This window comes from Mastigoproctus giganteus, chromosome 4 (assembly GCF_048544385.1).
Source record: "Mastigoproctus giganteus isolate SK-2022 chromosome 4, ASM4854438v1, whole genome shotgun sequence".
In the NCBI taxonomy this organism is placed as follows: domain Eukaryota; kingdom Metazoa; phylum Arthropoda; class Arachnida; order Uropygi; family Thelyphonidae; genus Mastigoproctus; species Mastigoproctus giganteus.
In genome coordinates, this window is record NC_143578.1 from 37,117,674 (window position 1) to 37,137,618 (window position 19,945).

A 19,945-nucleotide genomic window follows, 5' to 3' on the forward strand; every position below is an offset into this window, starting at 1 on the left:
TGGTGTATTGTATTTTTATATTCCCATCATAATGCAACACTTCGTCATTTCCCAGTTAATGTTTTAAAAAGTTTGTTGGTGTATACAACGTGCATTTGAAATTTTTACGAAGTATCTTTCAAATTAAGTCCATCTTAAAGATAATGAAATTATGGTGAGTTAACTTTCTCATTTTTGATTTCTGTAGGCCACAGTACCAATATGATTCACCAGTTACAATCCCATCGGCTATAAATCTATCCACAAAAAATTCTGAACCAGTGATGGACCTTTCTTCTACAGCAACTCGAACAATTTCTTTACAGTCATTGGATTTGAGCGTAACTGCTAGTCGACAGCCAGCCGTGTGCCCTAGGTAAGTTGGATCTGTTTAAACCAAGTTAAAAGCGTCTCAATACCCTACAAAGGTCGTTCAGATGTTTTTAACCATATTAAAATGTCATTTTTAATTAAATTATTTCTGTTTTAAATACAGAGAAAGATACCACCAAATTTTAAATGTTATAAAATTAAGCTATATACATTTTTTTTTAAATATGCTGGATGGTACCGCAAAATATTTGCGATAGGTATACACCTGAATGGGGAACCTTGGCATCCACCAAGGTTCCCCATTCGTGCTGACGCGGTGATACGGTTGCTAAATAACAGCTTCCGGAAAGTTAATTAGATCATAAAAAATTACAAATGGGAAAAAAAACAAAACAAAACCTTTGTTCTCGGTGAAATAGGAAACGTTTGCAATGTTTGCCAGCTTCCTGATGTTGAAAAAATTCTTAAGTAAAAATAAGGAGTACCAATCTCAAATGCACTTCTCTGGTCGGTTTGGTAATTTTGATTTTGTCGAAGTTCAGACCTAAATAGATTATTATTATTATTATTAGCTACAAGGTGCAAGGAAGCCTGAGGCTTATGCTGCACCAGCCAACAAAAAAAAAAAAAAGAAAAAAAAAAAAAAAGAAAATTCCCCAAGTTACTCTGAGAGAGAGAGAGAGAGAGAGAGAGAGAGAGAGAGAGAGAGAGAGAGAGAGAGAGAGAGTCAAAAGTAGAAGGGAATCACCAAGAAAGAGAAGAATGATGATATCCAGCTCAGAACCCTGGGTGTGTCAAGCCCATACTCACCAGATGTGAGCCCCTGGGGTTTGTCAGATGAACTGATCAGGTTAGGGGAAGAGAAGAAATTTCATCGGGATAATTATAAATTATCAGTGAATGCAATACAGAAGTTCAACAGTTAGTATAAACTAGTCTACAATCAAGTTACCACGGGAGTTCAAATTGCTAAGGCAGATTATGAGAAATCTGTTATTAATTACACGAAGATAAGTAGCAAAGAATTCGTTGCTTATGTTAATACAAGAAGGGAAGGGATGGATGACATTGTTCACTATATAAAAACCGAATAACTATCGATGATCCTGTTCAGGTTGCTAACAAACTGAAATGGAGATACCAGAAGTATACCTAAAGCGTGGCTAATAACTGCGAGTTAAATGATTTTATGATAATTGAGAAGAAAGTGGAAGAGAAATCTTCGAAGCTAAAAGTAAATAAGGTACCTGGGGTTGATGGACTCGATCCAATTGTATTAAAAGAAGCAGCAAAAAAGGTAAGCAAACCCTTAGCCATAATTATGAGTGCATTCGTGGATTTAGGAGATGTCCTGTGGATTGGAGATGTGTAAATGCCTCAGCAATTCACAAGGGGCGGAGGGATCAAAGGGTGAAGTGAGTATTACAGACCTGTAAACTTGACATCTGTTCCAGAGAAAATAATGGAGTCACTGGTTAAAGAAGTATTGCAGGATCATCCTGACAGGAATGCAGTATTACGGAAATCATAGCACGGATATGTTAAGGGAAGGTCTTGTCTAACTAATCTGGGGAGATTAGTTGCAGGCAGAAGACGAATATATTAGAATTATGGAATACCTTTAATAAACATTCAGAGAAGCTATGATTGCATATATATACTATTAAGAAAATATGGTACGAAGAGGCAGGGGGCGAAACTATAAATTCTGGCTCCCCAATGGCCTCACGTAATTATTAAAAACTATACCAAACGACTCCTGGATTCCCGTATAGCGATGGCAGACCTGGCGGTATGGTAATTCCACTACTTCTAAGAGTATGCCGAGATGAATGAATAATAAGCTAACTAGTTTAACGAAACAGAAAAAAAAAGGTGGTATGGGAAAGTTTTTAGTCTGCGTGGGTAGCACAGTGGTATCGTCACCGTCCTCCCCACACTGGGTGGAAAAGGCCCGGCTGCGAAGCCCGTCGACGCGAGGGACTTTAATGGTCTTTTTTCACTCCGTGGCTGAGTTAGCCGGTCTCAGGCGTAGATAGCAAGGTTTCCCCCCCCAGAATCTGGGGGTTTTCGTCCAGCAAAACAGACAAATCGACCATAGAATACACACACACAATTAACAGACATATGACACACAGCACGGCAGATGAATTTAATTATTCGGATGGCCTAAAAATAATAGTTTGGTTTTTTTTTTTTTTTTTTTTGTATGGGAGAGTTAGAGAGCAATGAAAAGTACAAGCCTATAACAGCAACAATTGGTTTGGAAAAGTACCACAGAAAAGATTAGCTAACAAAGGCTGATTATGAGAAATCGCTGGCTGAGAGAGCAAAGAACATAGAGGAGTTTTTCACATATGGGAATACAAAGAAGAAAAGAACGAATCAGATCGAACCTTTGTGTGCGTAAAGTCTTATATAACCCAACTGACGTTGCGGATGAGTTGAACAGTTACTTCGCATTTTATTTTTCATTCAACTACAGTACATCCCAGTAATATGGTTTAAATACAATTAAACTGGAAATTTAAAATTTTAGTATTAAATAATCATACAGAAAGTCATATCTAATCAATATTTACAGACGATAGACCCTTCACGGCGAGGAGAAAGTGCGAATGAAGCTGAGAAGCATGAAATTATTGATATCGAAATTACATATGTTTGTTTGTTAGATCTACTTTCGAGCCTAGAGTAAGGCTCCTGTAGCCGATGGCATATACCCAGTAATTTTTGAAGAAGGCGGCAGTGAAGTTCATAGAGCCAAAAAAAAAAACTATTATTTTTAGGCCACTCGAATAATTAAATTCATCTGCCGTGCAGTGTCTTATGTCTGTTAATTGCGTGTGTTCTATGGTCGATTTGTCTGTTTTGCTGGACGAAAAACCCCAGTTTCTGGTGGGAAAAAACCTTGCTATCTACGCCTGAGACCGACTAACTCAGCCACGGAGTGAAAAAAGCCCATTATAGTTCTTCGCGTCATCGACGGGATTCGAACCTGGTTCTTTTCCACCGGGTGTGGGGAGGACGGTGACGATACCAGTGTGCTACTCGCGCAGACGAGTTCATTGAGCCATTAAAGTTAATTATGAGGGCATCATTGGGCCAAAGAGAGATTATTTTGGATTAAAGAAGTATTCGTATTCATTTTTATGTATCGCCAATACTATAATGCTTTAAGGGCTTATGCCTCAGGCTGCGAGAGAGTTAGTCATATCCCAAATTCACAATATGAGATATGTCTTAAACGATGCTGCTTTTGCAAATAATTTGCTAATTTAGAATTGGCTGTGTACTAATATGATGCATTTACACAAACTTCTATCGCCAATACATTTTTTTTTTTTTTTTTTTTATGTGAACCCCAAACACAAGAGGTATTAGAACCTATAGTACTTAGTACCGTGCTTGGGTTGGAGGTTGAGAAGACGAAAGAAGATATTTGTTGACATTGGACTTGAACTTCTGTAGATTGTAATTTTCAGGAAATACGTATGAAGGAAGGTTGTTCCAGAAAACTGCAATTGAATGAATAAATGAGGAATATGAAAAGTTGGTTCTGTGGGTTTGAAGTTGGACAGTAAATGGATGTTGGCTGGTGGCGGCACGTGTTCGGACTGTTTGAAAGAGAGAGCGGGAATTATAGAAGCCAATTCAGAAGAACAGTGCCCATGGAAGTATCTGTAAAAGAGGCAAGCAGCAGAAACAGTGCGTCTATGAGACAGCGAGTGGAGAGACTCTGTTAGAGATGAATCATTAATTAACCTAACTGCCCTCTTCTGAATGGAATCAAGAAGCCTGAGAGAGGTTTTGGGGGCACCACCCCAAATGTGGGAACAATATTCCATGGCAGGGCGGATTTGCGATTTATACAGAGTGAGCAGCTGTTTGGAAGAAAAGTAACGCCGAGAGCGAAAGAGAAAACCAAGTTTTTTAGATGCAGAGGAAGCAATATTTGTAATGTGCTTGTGCCAAGAGAGATTAGAAGTCAGGGTAATCCCCAAAAGAGATATATCCTTTTGCCTAGAAATTGGAGTGTCACTAAAGATAAGCATAGGAGCAGAAGATCCTTTTTGCGAGATATAAGACAAGACTGAGTTTTAGAAGGGTTGAAATCAACTAAGTTGTCTTTGCCCCACTGGAGAATTACCTGAAGATCGGCATTTAAGGAATTGGTAGCAGATTTTCGAGAAGTTGAAGCTGATTGAGCAGGACAAGATTTCTCAAAACGGAAAGTTGAATGCAATGTGCTATCATCGGCAAAACTATGGATAGGATTTCCAGTCAATGGAAGAAGGTCATTGATATACAAGAGGAAAAGAGTGGAGGAAAGAACTGAACCTTGGGGGACATCGGCATTAGTGGAGAAGTTAGAAGACAAAGAGCCATCTACCATCACCCTCAGTGAGCGATCAGAGAGAAAACTGGATAACCAATTACTAAAAACGGTTGGCAAACCATAAGATGGAAGCTTGTTTAGAAGACCTTTATGCCAAACACGATCAAAAGCCTTTGAGATGTCAAGAGCAACTACTTGTGTTTCACCCAACCTTTCCATTGAAGTAGTCCATAAATGGGTAACATAAGCCAGGATATCACCAGTAAAAAAATACATAATACATAAAAACGATACATAAAAAACACATAAAAACGAAGTGAATAAGTATCTTACGGTCAGTCTGATTTCAGTGGTAGGGAAAATGATGTCATTTAGATAAAAACGGTGTTCTGAAGGAAACACAGCAAGGTTTTGTAACCATCCTGGTTACTATTTTGACAGAGACACTCACGAGCTGTATATAAGAAATAATTTCGACATTTTTTTTTTTTTTTTTGGATTTTACAAAGCATTTGAATCCGTCCCTCATAAGGAATTACTATGTTAAATGTTAGAATATGTCAGAATCGCAGGAACATAGAATTAATTACAATTAATTAAATTTAATTAATTAATTGTGATTAATTGGAATTAATTCTTGTAATTAATTAATGGTTGCTCTTCAAATTGCGCAAACATAAGAAGCATCGATCCTTGGGGCGGTAATGAACTACTGTCGTTTCTGATTTTCTAAATGATATCGAGGAAAGTATACAGTGGCTCGAAGTCAAAATTTGCAGATATCAAGAGCAGGAGGGTACTTAATGATCGGCGCCAAATGGTGCTTCTTCGGGACGAGGGTACTTGGAACACTGTTTAAGAATCGAAACTAGACCACACTTAAAAAAAAAAAAAAAACATCGAGCTTCTTGAAAGAATCCAGAGATGAACAATGCGTTTAGTGAGTTAAGCACGTCCATATGGCGAAAGATTTGACATCTGAGCTACAGAACTTGGTAACTAGGCATCTGATAGTGGACCTAAACCCAGACCAACCTCACGACAACCCATCGTCCTCTGTGGCGGTATAATGGTTTTATCATTTCCCAGTCGTTTAGAGCGGCTTTGGTTCTAGTGCTGTAATAGATCGGAAATGTAGTTAGCCGATCTTAGGCGTATGGAAATGAGTTTTCGCTGTGGATTATTCCCGGTTTTTCAGCCTGTACAACGTAAAAACTGTCCCATTGTGTATTATGCAGACCTGTTCCTTGTGACTGCTAAATATGGCACTGCCCTTGTATTCTCTATCTTGTAAACTCCTCTGACCTTATATGGCCATCTTGGAATATAAACAGAAAATTAATTTTTATTGTTTATTTTTATAATATACAATGGCACAAGTCGCTGATGATCCTTAAAGCCAACAACAATAACGGTTACTCATCATGTGGTGATGTTTTAGTAAACACTTCTTGATTACAGACAGTATAGACATTTCTAATCCCTGAGGCACGTTATTTGATTAATCGAACGCACTTGAAATGCAATGCAATGCAATGCAATTTTGTGCTTATCTTGTTTCACTTTTGGATACTGAGGATGTTCCACTGACACTGAAAAGCTTGGATTCTGGTTCAGAATGATATACCAAGGCTCATCTCCTGCCACAATTTATTCAAAACTTCATAACCCTCTTTGTGAAAGCACAAGAAGTACTGAAACTGAAATTCCATTTAGAAGTTCTGTTCTGCTTTCAGTAACCTGGAGTCTACTGAGTTGCAACTTTAACCAAAATAGGGAGTGCATACTTCCTATGCTGATTCGGAATTTCTGAAAATTCTCTAATCATTATTTTTCAAAAATTCAATACTGTCAGTGGATTTTGCGTGGCGGGGATGTCCTGAACGTAACAAATTGCATGTTCTTCACTTCTCGAGTCTTCCCTGACCTCTCTGCTGCAGCGGAATTGAGTAGTAATCTTCACTATAACAACTAGCTTTCTTGAATTTCTTGTATTCTTTGTTGGTCAACAGTTAGAAACTGAACACTACACACTGATCCATTTTAGATACCACAAGAAAAATTGTACACAACTTCATCAAATACCAAATGAAATGAAACTGCTCTCGTTATAAACTAACATGTTTGTGTTGGTTAAAGCGTACATGCGTCCATTTTCCCTACACTGCTAAGAATGATTACAGGTTGAAAGTTTTTTTTTTTTTTTTTTTCATGTGAACCCAAAACACGAGAGGTATTAGAACCAATAGTACTTAGTACCGTGCTTGGGTTGGAGGTTGAGAAGACGAAAGAAGATATTTGTTGACATTGGACTTGAACTTCTGTAGATTGTGATTTTCAGGAAATACGTATGAAGGAAGGTTGTTCCAAAAAACGGCAGTTGAATGAATAAATGAGGAAGATGAAAAGTTGGTTCTGTGGATTTGAAGTTGGACAGTAAATGGATGTTGGCTGGTGGCGGCACGTGTTCGGACTGTTTTGAAAGAGAGAGCGGGAATTATAGAAGTCAATTAAGAAGAACAGTGCCTATGGAAGTATCGGTAGAAGAGGCATGCAGCAGAAACAGTACGTCTGTGAGACAGCGAGTGGAGAGACTCTGTTAGAGATGAATCATTAATTAACCTAACTGCCCTCTTCTGAATGGAATCAAGAAGCCTGAGAAAGGTTTTGGGGGGCACCACCCCAGATGTGGGAACAATATTCCATGGCAGGGCGGATTTGCGATTTATACAGAGTGAGCAGCTGTTTGGAAGAAAAGTAACGCCGAGAGCGAAAGAGAAAACCAAGTTTTTTAGATGCAGAGGAAGCAATATTTGTAATGTGCCTGTGCCAAGAGAGATTAGAAGTCAGGGTAATCCCCAAAAGAGATATATCCTTTTGCCTAGAAATTGGAGTGTCACTAAAGATAAGCATAGGAGCAGAAGAATACTTTTTGCTAGATATAAGACAAGACTGAGTTTTAGAAGGGTTGAAATCAACTAAGTTGTCTTTGCCCCACTGGAGAATTACCTGAAGATCGGCATTTAAGGAATTGGTAGCAGATTTTCGAGAAGTTGAAGCTGATTGAGCAGGACAAGGTTTCTCAAAATGGAAAGTGGAATGCAATGTGCTATCATCGGCAAAACCATGGATAGGATTTCCAGTCAATGGAAGAAGGTCATTAATATACAAGAGGAAAAGAGTGGGAGAAAGACCTGAACCTTGGGAGACACCGGCATTAGTGAAGAAGGTAGAAGACAGAGAGCCATCTACCATCTACCATCACCCTCAGTGAGCATATCAGAGAGAAAACTGGATAACCAATTACTAAAAACAGTTGGCAAACCATAAGATGGAAGCTTGTTTAGAAGACCTTTATGCCAAACATGATCAAAGGCCTTTGAGATGTCAAGAGCAACTACTTGTGTTTCACCGAACCTTTCCATTTGAATTAGTCCATAAATGGGTAGCATAAGCCAGAATATCACCAGCGGATCGACACTGACGGAATCCATACTGGCGGTCGTTGATCAGAAGGAAGGTTTCTAGGTAGTTTAAGAGTTGGCGGTTAATTGATTTCTCCATTACTTTAGAAAGAGTAGAAGTAATTGCAATGGGACGATAATTGGATGGGAGGGATTTGTCACCCTTTTTAGGAACTGGCTGGATATGAGCAAATTTCCAAGCAGAAGGAAAAACACCTTTTGAATAAGAAAGTGAAAAAAGGCAGCAAAGAATAGGAGTAAGTTCAGGAGCACAGGCTTTAAGAACAAGTGGAGAAATACCATCGGAACCTGGAGCTTTCTTAGCATCAAGATTTATCAAAATCCTTCTATCCTTTTGACGGAAGACCACAGGAGGCATTGAATGGAGCGTGTTGGGAATGGTGGGAGGTGTTTTACCAAGATTATTAATACATGAGCTGGAAGGAAAATGGGATGCTAGCTGGTCAGCTTTATCCTTGGCTGAAGTAACAACAGAACCATGTGGTTTGTACAGAGATGGGCAAAAGTTGCGGCCAATAGCTTTGGCAAGAGACCAGAATGCTCGGCTCCCATTAGGGCAAGAAGCAAGTTTTCTACTCTTAGTCTGTTCAAACTCTAGTTTGGACTGATGAATAACTGCTTTACAATTGTTGCGAGCTTTGGTGTAGGCAGAAAATGAAACTGAAGAATTAGAAACAAGCCAATTACAATATGCAGCATTCTTCTCTTGAACAGCCTTGGCACATTTATTGGAAAAGCAAGGTTTAGATAAAGGACGAGATTTTAAAGTGGAGTGTGGGATAAAGGATTCCATTCCTGCAAGAATAATTTCGTTGACACGATCTGAGGAAACGTTGACATCAGAAGTTTTGAAACAGTAATCCGACCAAGGAAAAGAAGAAAAGATGTCTCGCAGGTCATCCCATTTTGCATTCTTGTAATGCCAAACAACACGAGGTTGGGAATAGCCATGAGATAAAGGTTCCATTGGAGAAGAGACAATCACCAAGTTGTGATCTGAAGTGCCTAAAGGACCTCTCACTTCGACCGTGTACTTAGAAGGGTTGTTTGTTACATACGGACAATGGTTTTTGCTCAAACCTTTAAGCGGCAATGACCATCTTAATTTTTAATTTTTTTTTCTAAAACTTTCTTTTGCAAGTGTAAGATGTGGAACCATTTGCCCTTAATCTAATAAAAGTAAACTTATCATAACCAGATATGATTGGGCATGTTATTTTATTAGCCATAAGGTGCAAGGAAGCCTGAGGCTTTTGCTACACCAGCCAAAAAAAAAAAAATTCCGTGTTTCTCTTTCTTGGTCGAGAATCACCAAGAAAGAGAAGAATGATGACATCCAGCTGAGGATCCTGGATGTACCAAGCCCGTACCCACCAGATGTGAGCCCCTGGGATTTATTTAGAACTGTTTTCAAACAGTCTCATTAAATGTCATTTTAAATATTATATAAATTTTTGCATACAACCATACTGCAATTTTTTTTAATAAATATTACTCTCTATTTACAATAATTGTGATAAAAAGTACTTAAACAGTAAATAAATGTGTGAAACTAAATACATACAGCAGAGCTTTCCAAAGTGAGCGTCATAAAATGTTTACATCATAACAGTTGTTTTCACTCTGATTTCCTTTCACTGTTTATATTGATATAATTTATTGATTAAGACATAAAAAATTACTACATCTATAGCTTTTATGTGCTTCACACTTGAAGACCTGTTAAATATAGGCATGTTCTTTTTATTTGACCTAGTCAATTTCAAACAGCCTTTTAAGCGTATGCCTAGTAGCACATTTTCTCTCTATCTCTGTCACTTTTATTTGTATGTTTTTGTCCCGAAACAAAAGAAGTTGTGTACCGTTGCATTTACTATCAACTTAAAGATATGGAATAAAAAGGATGGGGTGTTGAGTTATTTTTGGCATGTGTATAGTGCGTCGGCATCAAAAAAAGTTTAGAAAGCACTGGAATGCAGTTCAAATTCCACTTTTATTACCAGAAATTATGACGGATTTCAGTTTGACGGAAACCTTATTTATCAGTTCATATTTATTATCTCTTAGCTTTGATCTGAAAGTGTAGGGTTGCTAGTGAGCCCATGAAATCGAATCTCTGAAGAGGAACATTTATTCGTTAACCTATATTAAATTTGTTTTGATAAACGTGAAATAGTTTAAAATTTTCTTATTACAAGCGTTTAGCATTAAATTTCTTTACATATTTGGCAAAACCGTTTGGTGGAGATAGGGTAGGATTAGTAGAGGAGCGGATTTTGATTTTGGCAGCTTCTGGATCCGTCTTTAAGTGGCATGCAATGCATTTCCAACAAATTATGTCGCACACTGCAGGAAAAGGTTTGCTTCCCCCAGCTTAGCTTTTCAAATGTACGTCGCTGTCGTTGTATAGTATGGCTGTATCGGGTTGAGCCTTATTGTTCCTTGACGCTTACTGCTAGGTATCCCATAACTTTTGTTAACTTGTTCTACATTAATACAGCCTCATACTGTGGCTGTAATTCCCCATAACGACTTTGGAAATGAACTGTTATGTCATTCTTTTGACTTTCAACTATTTTATTCACTTTAATCAATAAACAAATTTCAATACAATAATATAGATTATTATTTTCTTTAAAACAGCATTATCAAAATTCACTTACTGTTGTTCTTGTTTCTTTTCAGTCAACATTCCACCGTCCTGCACTCTACAAATCAAAGGCCCACTGTTCTTGTCACCCCCAAACTGTTGTTTCCTTCTCAGCAAGAGACAGAGCAAACAGAGCCTGTTGACTTTTCCACAAGTCATGCTTCTACCACTACAACTACCACCACTAGAGTTGAAGTAATTGTCAGTAACGGGGAATCGAATTCTCTCCCTATACAATCCTGCTCACCAATTGTAAGTAGGCCGCCAACAGTGGAGCCTGCTCCATTGTCCCCCCCTTTAACCACCACTGCAGCTACATCCACGATATCTGTTACTCCTGTTATGTCACCACACTGTCCGCCCCAGTCTCAATCCCCATACCCTCAGATCACCACTTCAACAGGTTCATGCACCACTGTTCAAACAACATCACCGAATCCACTGGAAAATATTCGACCACTGCCCTTGGTGTCTAGTCCTTCTGAGTACAAGGGAGACAGGTAAGTTTATGCATTATTAGTGAATTCATTATTCATTTATTTCTATATGTTATCTGAAAAGCATGTGCTACATGCGTGATTGAGTGAAAAAGGGTTGGAAACTGCTTTTGACTACAGTGTCATTCAAGCTGAATAGATCTTTACTCCCTTCTGACTTCGTTCCAAAGAAAGTTTCAGCATATATGTTTGTTTTCAATAATTTTTGGAAAAGTATTTAAATTTATAAATTACTGTTTTTCCGCAATTTATAATTACAGAAATTTTAATTATGTTGGAGTTGTTATAAGATTTAAATGCAAATACTGCAATTAATGCCTGCCTATTCATAAATGGATTCAGTAGTTCTTCTATATATGGTCCAAATTTTTAAGACTTTTCACTTTAGATGTTTTACAGTTCAGAAATTGCAATAGGCAAAATTACTTTATGATTTTGGAAATCTTATCTGCATTATAAAATTAATGAAGTTAAGCATTCCTCCCAGTATAGGTTAAAATTGTGTTTCTTTCTCCAAGAGAACAGATGGCATATTCAGAAATTTTGTGATATGTTTCATATCATTTCAGTCAGTGATTGATATGTATTGTGACAATGAGAGCAAAGACAGAAAACAGTCATTGAAGAAATGAAAAAGGAACAATACCAAAACGTCTGGTTGTATGGACATACTAATCTGTTATTTTTTTTTTTCTATAAATGCATATTTTAACTGAAACAGGAAGAAGTGCAATATTTCTTTGCTTTGATTAGAGTTTACTGCACATCTTACCACTTAAAGAACAAAATCTGTACATTAAAAACTGAGATGGGAGGTAGAGGTGAAACTATAAATTCTGGGCCTTTCCCCGCCTAATTTCTGAATGGCCCACGTGATCTTTAAAAACCATATAAAACCAACATCATGCCCCCCATGGTGGCACACCTGGAGTGTTAGTTTTTCAGCTGGCAGGGAAGGATTTTGTTTTATATAGCTTGGTATTCAGAAATTTAAAAATGTTAAAAAAATTCATAGATTGATCAATATCGGATTTAGGCAATTCAATGTGCTTGAAATCTCTTAGGAGGACTCTTTGTGAATACAAGACATTGTTCAGTAAAAGGTGGGGGGAGGAATCTTCCTCTCTCTCTTTAGAATCAGAAGACCCTAAGTCGGTGGTTTACTTTTCTGTTTGTGATTTGCATATTTTAGTCCTAGCATACACCTCCCCAATCCTTCTTTATAGTCTCTGTACATATTTTTAATGACTAAAATGTTATTAGATATAATATTTACGTGACTTTCAGACAAATCCTTGAGATCTCACTTTAACTTTAGTATAGTGATGTTGCCATTTTTCACTTTTTTCAGAGAGGTCTCAGTTCAGTTCCAGTCAGAGATTGGAAGAATTCTTAAACGCTCCCTCAATTGGGGCTGTAGTTAGCCAATATAAAGTGTAAGGAGCAGATTATTTCCCCACATGTTATTCTGACTTTGTCAGCCTCTACTACATGCCCCACTTGTACATACATAAAACACATGGTAACATATGGCCTTAGATCCAAATGTGCTATATAAATAATAATCCCAGTGTGTATACCACTCCTTTAAGCTCTGTGGATGTTTTTAATAAATTCTCCACATATCTCTGCTCTGTTTATTTCAACATTACAGTTCCTAATGTGTGTTTGTTAAATGCCAAATAAATGAAGGCTATGAAGCATTATAGTATATTGCATGTACACTGAGTGGACAGAAATCATGGGACACCTACCTAGTAACGGATAGGCCCGCCTTTCGCCCAGGTAAGGGCAGTCACATGGCGAGGCATTGAGTTCATTAGTTAATGAGAGCATTCTGCAGGTATTTCTATCCATGCCTGCTGCACTGCTGTCCATAATTCCGTTGCATTCCTGGGTAGAGGATTCAAAGCTCGAACGGACCTTTCCACAGCATCTCAAAGATGCTCCACAGGGTTCGTGTCTGATGAATGGAGGCCATTCCATGTTGGTAAAATATGCGGAATGCTCTTTAAACCATGTTCTAGTCACCATGGCTCTGTGGCAAGGCACACTGTCCTGCTGGAAGAGTCCATTGCCCTGTAGGTGCATGATGACCATGAAGGGATGCAGATGGTCTGCAAGGATGGATACCTAACCTGGACCATTCAGAGATGTGTTTAGATGTATCAGAGGTCCCAACATGTACCAGTTAAATGTACCCCAGACCATTACCACCCATCCACCTGCCTGAACAGTTCCTTGTTGACATGACGGGTGCATAGCTTCATGCGGTTTCCACCAGATACGCACCCTCCCATCTGCTTGAAATAACTGTAAATGGGACTCATTGGACCAGGAGACCCATCTCCAATCATCCAAGGTCTAGTGCCAATGTTCTTTTTCCCAGTTGAAGTGTAGAGTCCTGAGTCATGGTGTTACCAATGGGTGGGTCAGCAGTTCCCATACCCTATTGCGGCTAATGATCGCCCGATGGTACAGACGTCGATGGCCACATCCATCCACCACCTTTCTCCACCCCACAGTGCTGTCCACGATGAGATGTTATTCCTGATACACTCTTTATACTGTCGAACAGGGATAGTGCAATTTCTGTACCACCTCTGCAATAGATTGACCCATGCGTCGGGCACCCACTACCATATCTCTTTCAAAGTCGGTTTATCTGTACTGACATGAATTACTGTCTACACGAATTCAGTGTAACTATATGTCTGCCAAGCAGTGGGTTTGTTCACTAGTGAGAAGGGTGACAACGTCACATTGCCCAGGAACCAGGTATCCCATGAATTCTGCCCTTTCGGTGTATTCTGTAGTAGATTTGCCTATTCGCTGTGCGAAAAACGTGAGTTTCGGAGAGAAAAATTCTTGTAACCTTTGCTTGAGACTGATTAACTCCAAGTTGTGAAAAAAGCCCATAAAAGTTCCTTGCATCATTGATGGTATCTGAACCTAGACCTTTGCCACCTAGTGTGGGGAAAGGTTATTCTACAAGCATAGTCATATTAAATACTTTTCCAAAAATAGCATTTCTTTCTTTCTTAATGCATTGGGACATAGTGGCAAAATGGTAAATGCATTGAGACATAGTGGCAAAAATGGTAAATGCATTGAGACATAGTGGCAAAATGGTACAAGGAAGAAAGTTTATATGGCATCAGCGGAAAAAAAAAAAAAAAGGAAAACAACGCTTCACTTTTTGATCTCCATTAAGTTGTCTAATCTTTAATTTTATCCAAACTATCCAGTTCTATACTAGATTGGAATTTTATGCCAAAAATCCATTACTCTGGCTGAAAGCAAATTTTTTCACATCACATTACCTTTTTCCACTTCCCTTTTAATCCCTTCTCGTGTGTCATCCAAGAAAGAATAAGGATGCCATCAGCAATTTAGTTTGCTCAATCCATTCAAAGCCTTAAACTCTTCAGTCAGATCTCACAGGTGCAAGTTTCCAAATGTTGCAATTTGCAGAACTGAATTCTTTCTTGGTAAGAGCACCCTTTTGTTCCCCTCACCAATTTTGTTGCGCTTCTCTGCACACTTATAAAATTAAAACTTCCAGATCTGTATGCAGTATTCAGCCTAACCGTTGCCTTATACAAAGTACAACGGGATAAACACCTTGCATGTGCTGTTAAAATTCTTTATATCTTAACCAGAACCACAAGCTGCCCTAACAGCCTTCTCTGCACTGCCAAGAGAATTTCATGCCGGACTGTAGAATTACCCCTAGGTCTCTTTCGCACTCCACTTTTTGAGTGTGGTGCCACCCAATTGGAATGGTATTCTGCGACTGCTGCTGCCTATATGCAGTACCTTGTATTTATTGTTAAACCTCAATTTCCGCAGTTCAGCCATTGCTTAATTTATCCACGTCTTATTGGAGTGGTATACCTGGATTACTGTTATTAACCACCTTCTCAACCATTATATCACAGCAAACTTAGACATTAAATTTGATTGTTTCTAAACTGATTGACTCGATCAAAAGAAAATTTTAAAATTGACTTAAATTTTTTTTCTTTAATATCAAAAGTTATTTAATGTTATATTTCGTGCAAACCAGAAAACATTTTTAATATTTCAATCATACCAACTGTCCTCATTGATGGGTAGCACTACAAGTTTTGTTTCATGGATATTTTTGTAATGCAGTGAACGACGCATCAACATATGCACTAAGTGACCACCATTGGGTATATCTACCTAACAATGAGTAGGCTATTCCTCCTCCCCTTGTTCTCAGAACCTGGATTCAATGTGAATATTGCGAGGTATTGAAAGCATGGCACACTGATTTTATTATTATTATTAGCCATATGGTGCAAGGAAGCCTGAGGCTTTTGAGGATTTTGGTCCACATCGACTCAACTGCTTTCCACAGTTGTTGCAAATTGGATGGTTGAAAATTTCTACCTGAAGAGCTTGTTCCACATCATCCTGCAGGTTCAATGTGTACTCCTCTGGCTGCACTGGCCACTCAGTGTAGCTGGAAGAACTCAAGTATAAATGACAAGGAGGTCTCACCTAAGGATTTTTTAACTTAATATATTTTTAAAGAATTTAATCAATCGAGTGAAGATGTAAATGTTGCCAGGGGAGTTCCTGGGGAATATGGCACCCCTTTAAAATTTTCTTCATATGCGTATGTAAGTTTCATGTTTTCAGGAGCCCCTCGAATGTTGGTGCCTGGATACAGTGCACCCCTGGCATTGCCCACCCCTGAATATTACTATTCGTGTTTACAGTTCTAAATTCATTAATCTAAAAAGCCAAATTCTCCAAGTTTGAAATTCTGTGCAAGTTTTGTTCCAAACATCACCAACAAACACTTCTCTCCATAAATAAGTTACAATAGATGGCCATATACGAGTCATTTTTTAATTTCTTGCAGATTGTGACCGCAATCCCAGTCTGTGGGGAAAACCGTCCCGCCACTACAAACATACACAAGAAACGCGAATAAAAAAAAGTGTGAAAATTAATTGCCGTTGTGTGTGTGAGAGAGAAAGCAAAACCACTGGTTTACACATCGATTTGATTCTGCATCTGCCCTCGCTGGTAATGGGAATTTTTATGGGCCTTTTTTCACAATGTGAATGAGTTAGTTGGTCTCAAACAAGAGTTGTATAGTCTTTTCTCCTGGAAACCTGGGTTTTTAGTAGAGCAAACAGGCAACTCGACCACAGAACACACAATTTACAAACAATGTATGAGTACTTCTGTGGCCATAATGCACCTCCCAAGGTTTTTGCATTTTACTGTGATCCAAGCCCGCGGCGGGATTCAAACCCGCTACCTTAAGGTTGCCAGGCAAGCACTTTACCCACCTGGCTAGCCTGGCCGGCTTCTATATGGCGCAACATGGTCTAAGTTGCTGATGGGCCTAAAACCCTACAACGACAATCACAGATCCTGTACATGGACTCTTCCAAAATCTGAACAGTCCATGCCGGATTATGGTTTTTGCACCAACCCAGTTCAAAGCTGTACAGATTTCCCAATTGGCAGTTCGGGATGATATTTTGTATATGTGTGATAATGATAATAATGTGCGTACTACTTTGTGCAGATTAGGATATCATTTTTAAATAGTCAAAAAATATCAATTAAGAAAAGAATATTCAAAGTAAGTTAAGTCATGGTTCATTAATAAATAGAATAAATATGATTAATTCTGAACTTTTACACTTCATATATACAGGCATTCTTGAATATGACAGATTTAATCTTAATTTAAGAGTATAATTTATTAAATATATTTTCATTATTAGTGTTTATGAATTCATAAATTTAATCTTAATCTAAGAGTATAATTTATTAAATATATTTTCATTATTAGTGTTTATGAATTCATAAATTTAATCTTAATCTAACAGTATAATTTATTAAATATATTTTCATTATTAGTGTTTATGAATTCATAACTAAAAAATAATATTAAGTCAGGCTAGCTATCCCATACCAAAGTGCACCAAAGCGAAGAGATATATGAAGAGTGACCTTTTTTTTTTTTTCTTGACTAGTACGTACCAGACCAAAATGAACAAATAATAAATATTTCCATAAATGTACCAATAAATATGTGGATTCATATGCATTGAAAATCCTTAAAAATAATTCTGTTTTATACCCTGTGCAGCAACTGCGACCAGAGGAATGCAGATTTTGTGAGAACTTAGCTTATCTCAGGGCCATGGCCAGTTGTTTCAGGACAGAATTTTATCAGGAAATGTTCAAGAATTTTGTCTGGGCTGAACCCCCCCCCCCCCCGGATAAAATTCTCGAACATTTCCTGACAAATCTGAACACATATCAAATACACATTGAAAATAGAAGCTGAACAATGTAATTTTCAAATATATACTTGACAGGTAAAAATAAGCTTTTAATCGAAACCCACTGTATTGAGGTTCAGATTATCAAGAACTATATTTGTTTCTCTCATATTCAAATACATCCACCTTAACGACGACTTGCCTTGGTACTGAACTTACATCACTTCCTATTTCAACAGGAAAATGTTTGAGCAATGTAGTATTGGGGAAAACTTGAGGAGGTAGATTCAAGTGAGCATTATGGTGCTTTTGAATGCAAGGAAAGTGTTTATTTTAAGTAATACAATACCATAGCAACTCGTTATGAAGGTGGTGAGTGCTCAGTGTCATATCTGTGCCATTACAGAGATGCATTTTTCATCCCAGATACAAAATTGAATTTTAAGAGTAGAATAGAAAAAAGGGCCTTATGTCAAAGTAATTATGTATGGACCTGTAAAATATAGGTTATACGGGCAAAACATTGGTTAGTACAGTAAATCACTGCTATTCGTAGGGGTTACGTCCCTGAGAAATTCCGCGAATACCGGAAACACGAATACCGAGTTATGGCTCCCATAGTAATAAAGGGGTTCCCTTCCAAAGTATTAAATATATAAGAAAAACTAGTCTAAAATTTTTTCTATGTATGTATTATATGTACCTTCATAATATGACTATGTATATAGACAGTACATAGTGAAATGCAAGCATATGGCATCGAAATGAAAATAAGAAAAGTTTAATATTAAATGTGATATTTATTAGAAATTTCAAACAAATCTTTCAAACCAGCACCTTTGCTAGCTAAAAAACTTATCTGGCCAGTGCTATCACCAGTTTCGCTAAAGTGTTGATAAAGGAGTTTTGCCTTTACACGAATGATGAGTGAACTTAATGGAATTTTATTTTGAGTTCAGTCTTCTGTCCACAGATTTAAACCCTTTTGAATTTTTTTTTTTTTAATATCACGAGTTACAGAGCAAATTTTTGAAGCAATTAGTGCGTTTTCACGGACACTATGGCAGATTTTTTCTTCCCATTTTTTGATTGATTGTACCGTTGACTCATTTATTTTATTATGTTTTGACACTTTCACCATTAGAAATTTTGTCTAATAACTCGATTTTATTTGTTAATGTCATCACCTCCAAATGCCTGTCCAGTTCCTCCTTAAATTTATTCAACCTATCAGCTTCCACGAGAGATGGAAGTTTGTTCCAGCAATTAACCACCCGCTGGCTAAAGGCAAATTTCCGCACATCTATTCTACATCTGTCTTTTCTTAATTTGAATTTGTGCCCCCTTAGGTTCATAATCTGAACAAGTGGAGGGATCCCATCGGAATTCATCGTGCTCAACCCATTCAAGGCCTTATACACCTCAATCAGATCACAGTGCAGGTGCCTAGTCTCCAGCCACTGCAATCTGCAGAACTTAAGCCTTTCTTGGTAAGAGGATCCCTTCATTCCCCTCACCAATCTTGTTGCCCTTCTCTGTACACGCTCAAGTAAATCTACATCCTTCCTAAAATGAGGCCTCCAGACCTGTACACAGTACTCAAGGCGTGGCCTGACCATTGCCTTATACAGAGGGACAATCATCTCCTTCTCCCTGCTAGCAAAATTCCTATATATCATTGACAAAACCCCATGACCTGCCCTGGCAGCCTGTCTGCATTGCTCAGAAAACTTCATATCTGACTGCACAATTACTCCCAGGTCTTTTTCATTTTCTACCACCTTAAGCGTAGTACCACACATTTGGTACGTTTCTCTGGGGTTACTTCTACCCATATGCAGTACTTTGCATTTGTCAAGGTTAAACTTCAGTTGCCACTTCTTAGCCCATCTACCCAAATTATCTAGATCCTGTTGCAGTAGCACACTGCCATTACTGTCATTAACAACCCTGCCAACCTTTGTATCATCTGAAAACTTCGACATTAAGCCTGATATACCTTCATCAATATCATTGATAAATATACTAAACAACAGTGGACCTAATACCGAACCCTTTGGGACTCCACTGTGTGCTGCTCTTAGTGGACTAATAACATTAGTCCATTAAGAGCAGCACCCATTGATTACCACCCTCTGTCTTCTACCACTTAACCATCCTTTTATCCATTGTAGCAACTTACCCTTAATACCATTCTGCTCCAATTTGTACAGTAGTCTTCCATGCGCAACAGTGTCAAAAGCTTTCCTGAAATCCAAATATATGATATCAAAATTATTTTTTGCATCCAGTTCCTTTGTAACCACATCATAATATCCTATCAAATTTGTCAGACAAGACTTTCCCTTAACAAACCCATGCTGTGTCTGAATTATTGCTGC

The 19,945-nt window shown here is 38.0% G+C and overlaps 1 protein-coding gene across 6 annotated transcripts in view; it reads left to right on the top strand.

Moving 5' to 3' along the window:
- Positions 1-19,945, top strand: part of LOC150086625 (uncharacterized) — a 398,253-nt gene that overhangs the window by 163,133 nt on the left and 215,175 nt on the right. For all 6 annotated transcript variants that reach the window (XM_090372642.1, XM_090372643.1, XM_090372645.1 and 3 more), the window contains exons 13-14: positions 188-355; positions 10,822-11,286. In XM_090372642.1, the coding sequence (XP_090228768.1) occupies positions 188-355; positions 10,822-11,286 (633 nt within the window). The remainder of the gene's footprint in view (positions 1-187; positions 356-10,821; positions 11,287-19,945) is intronic.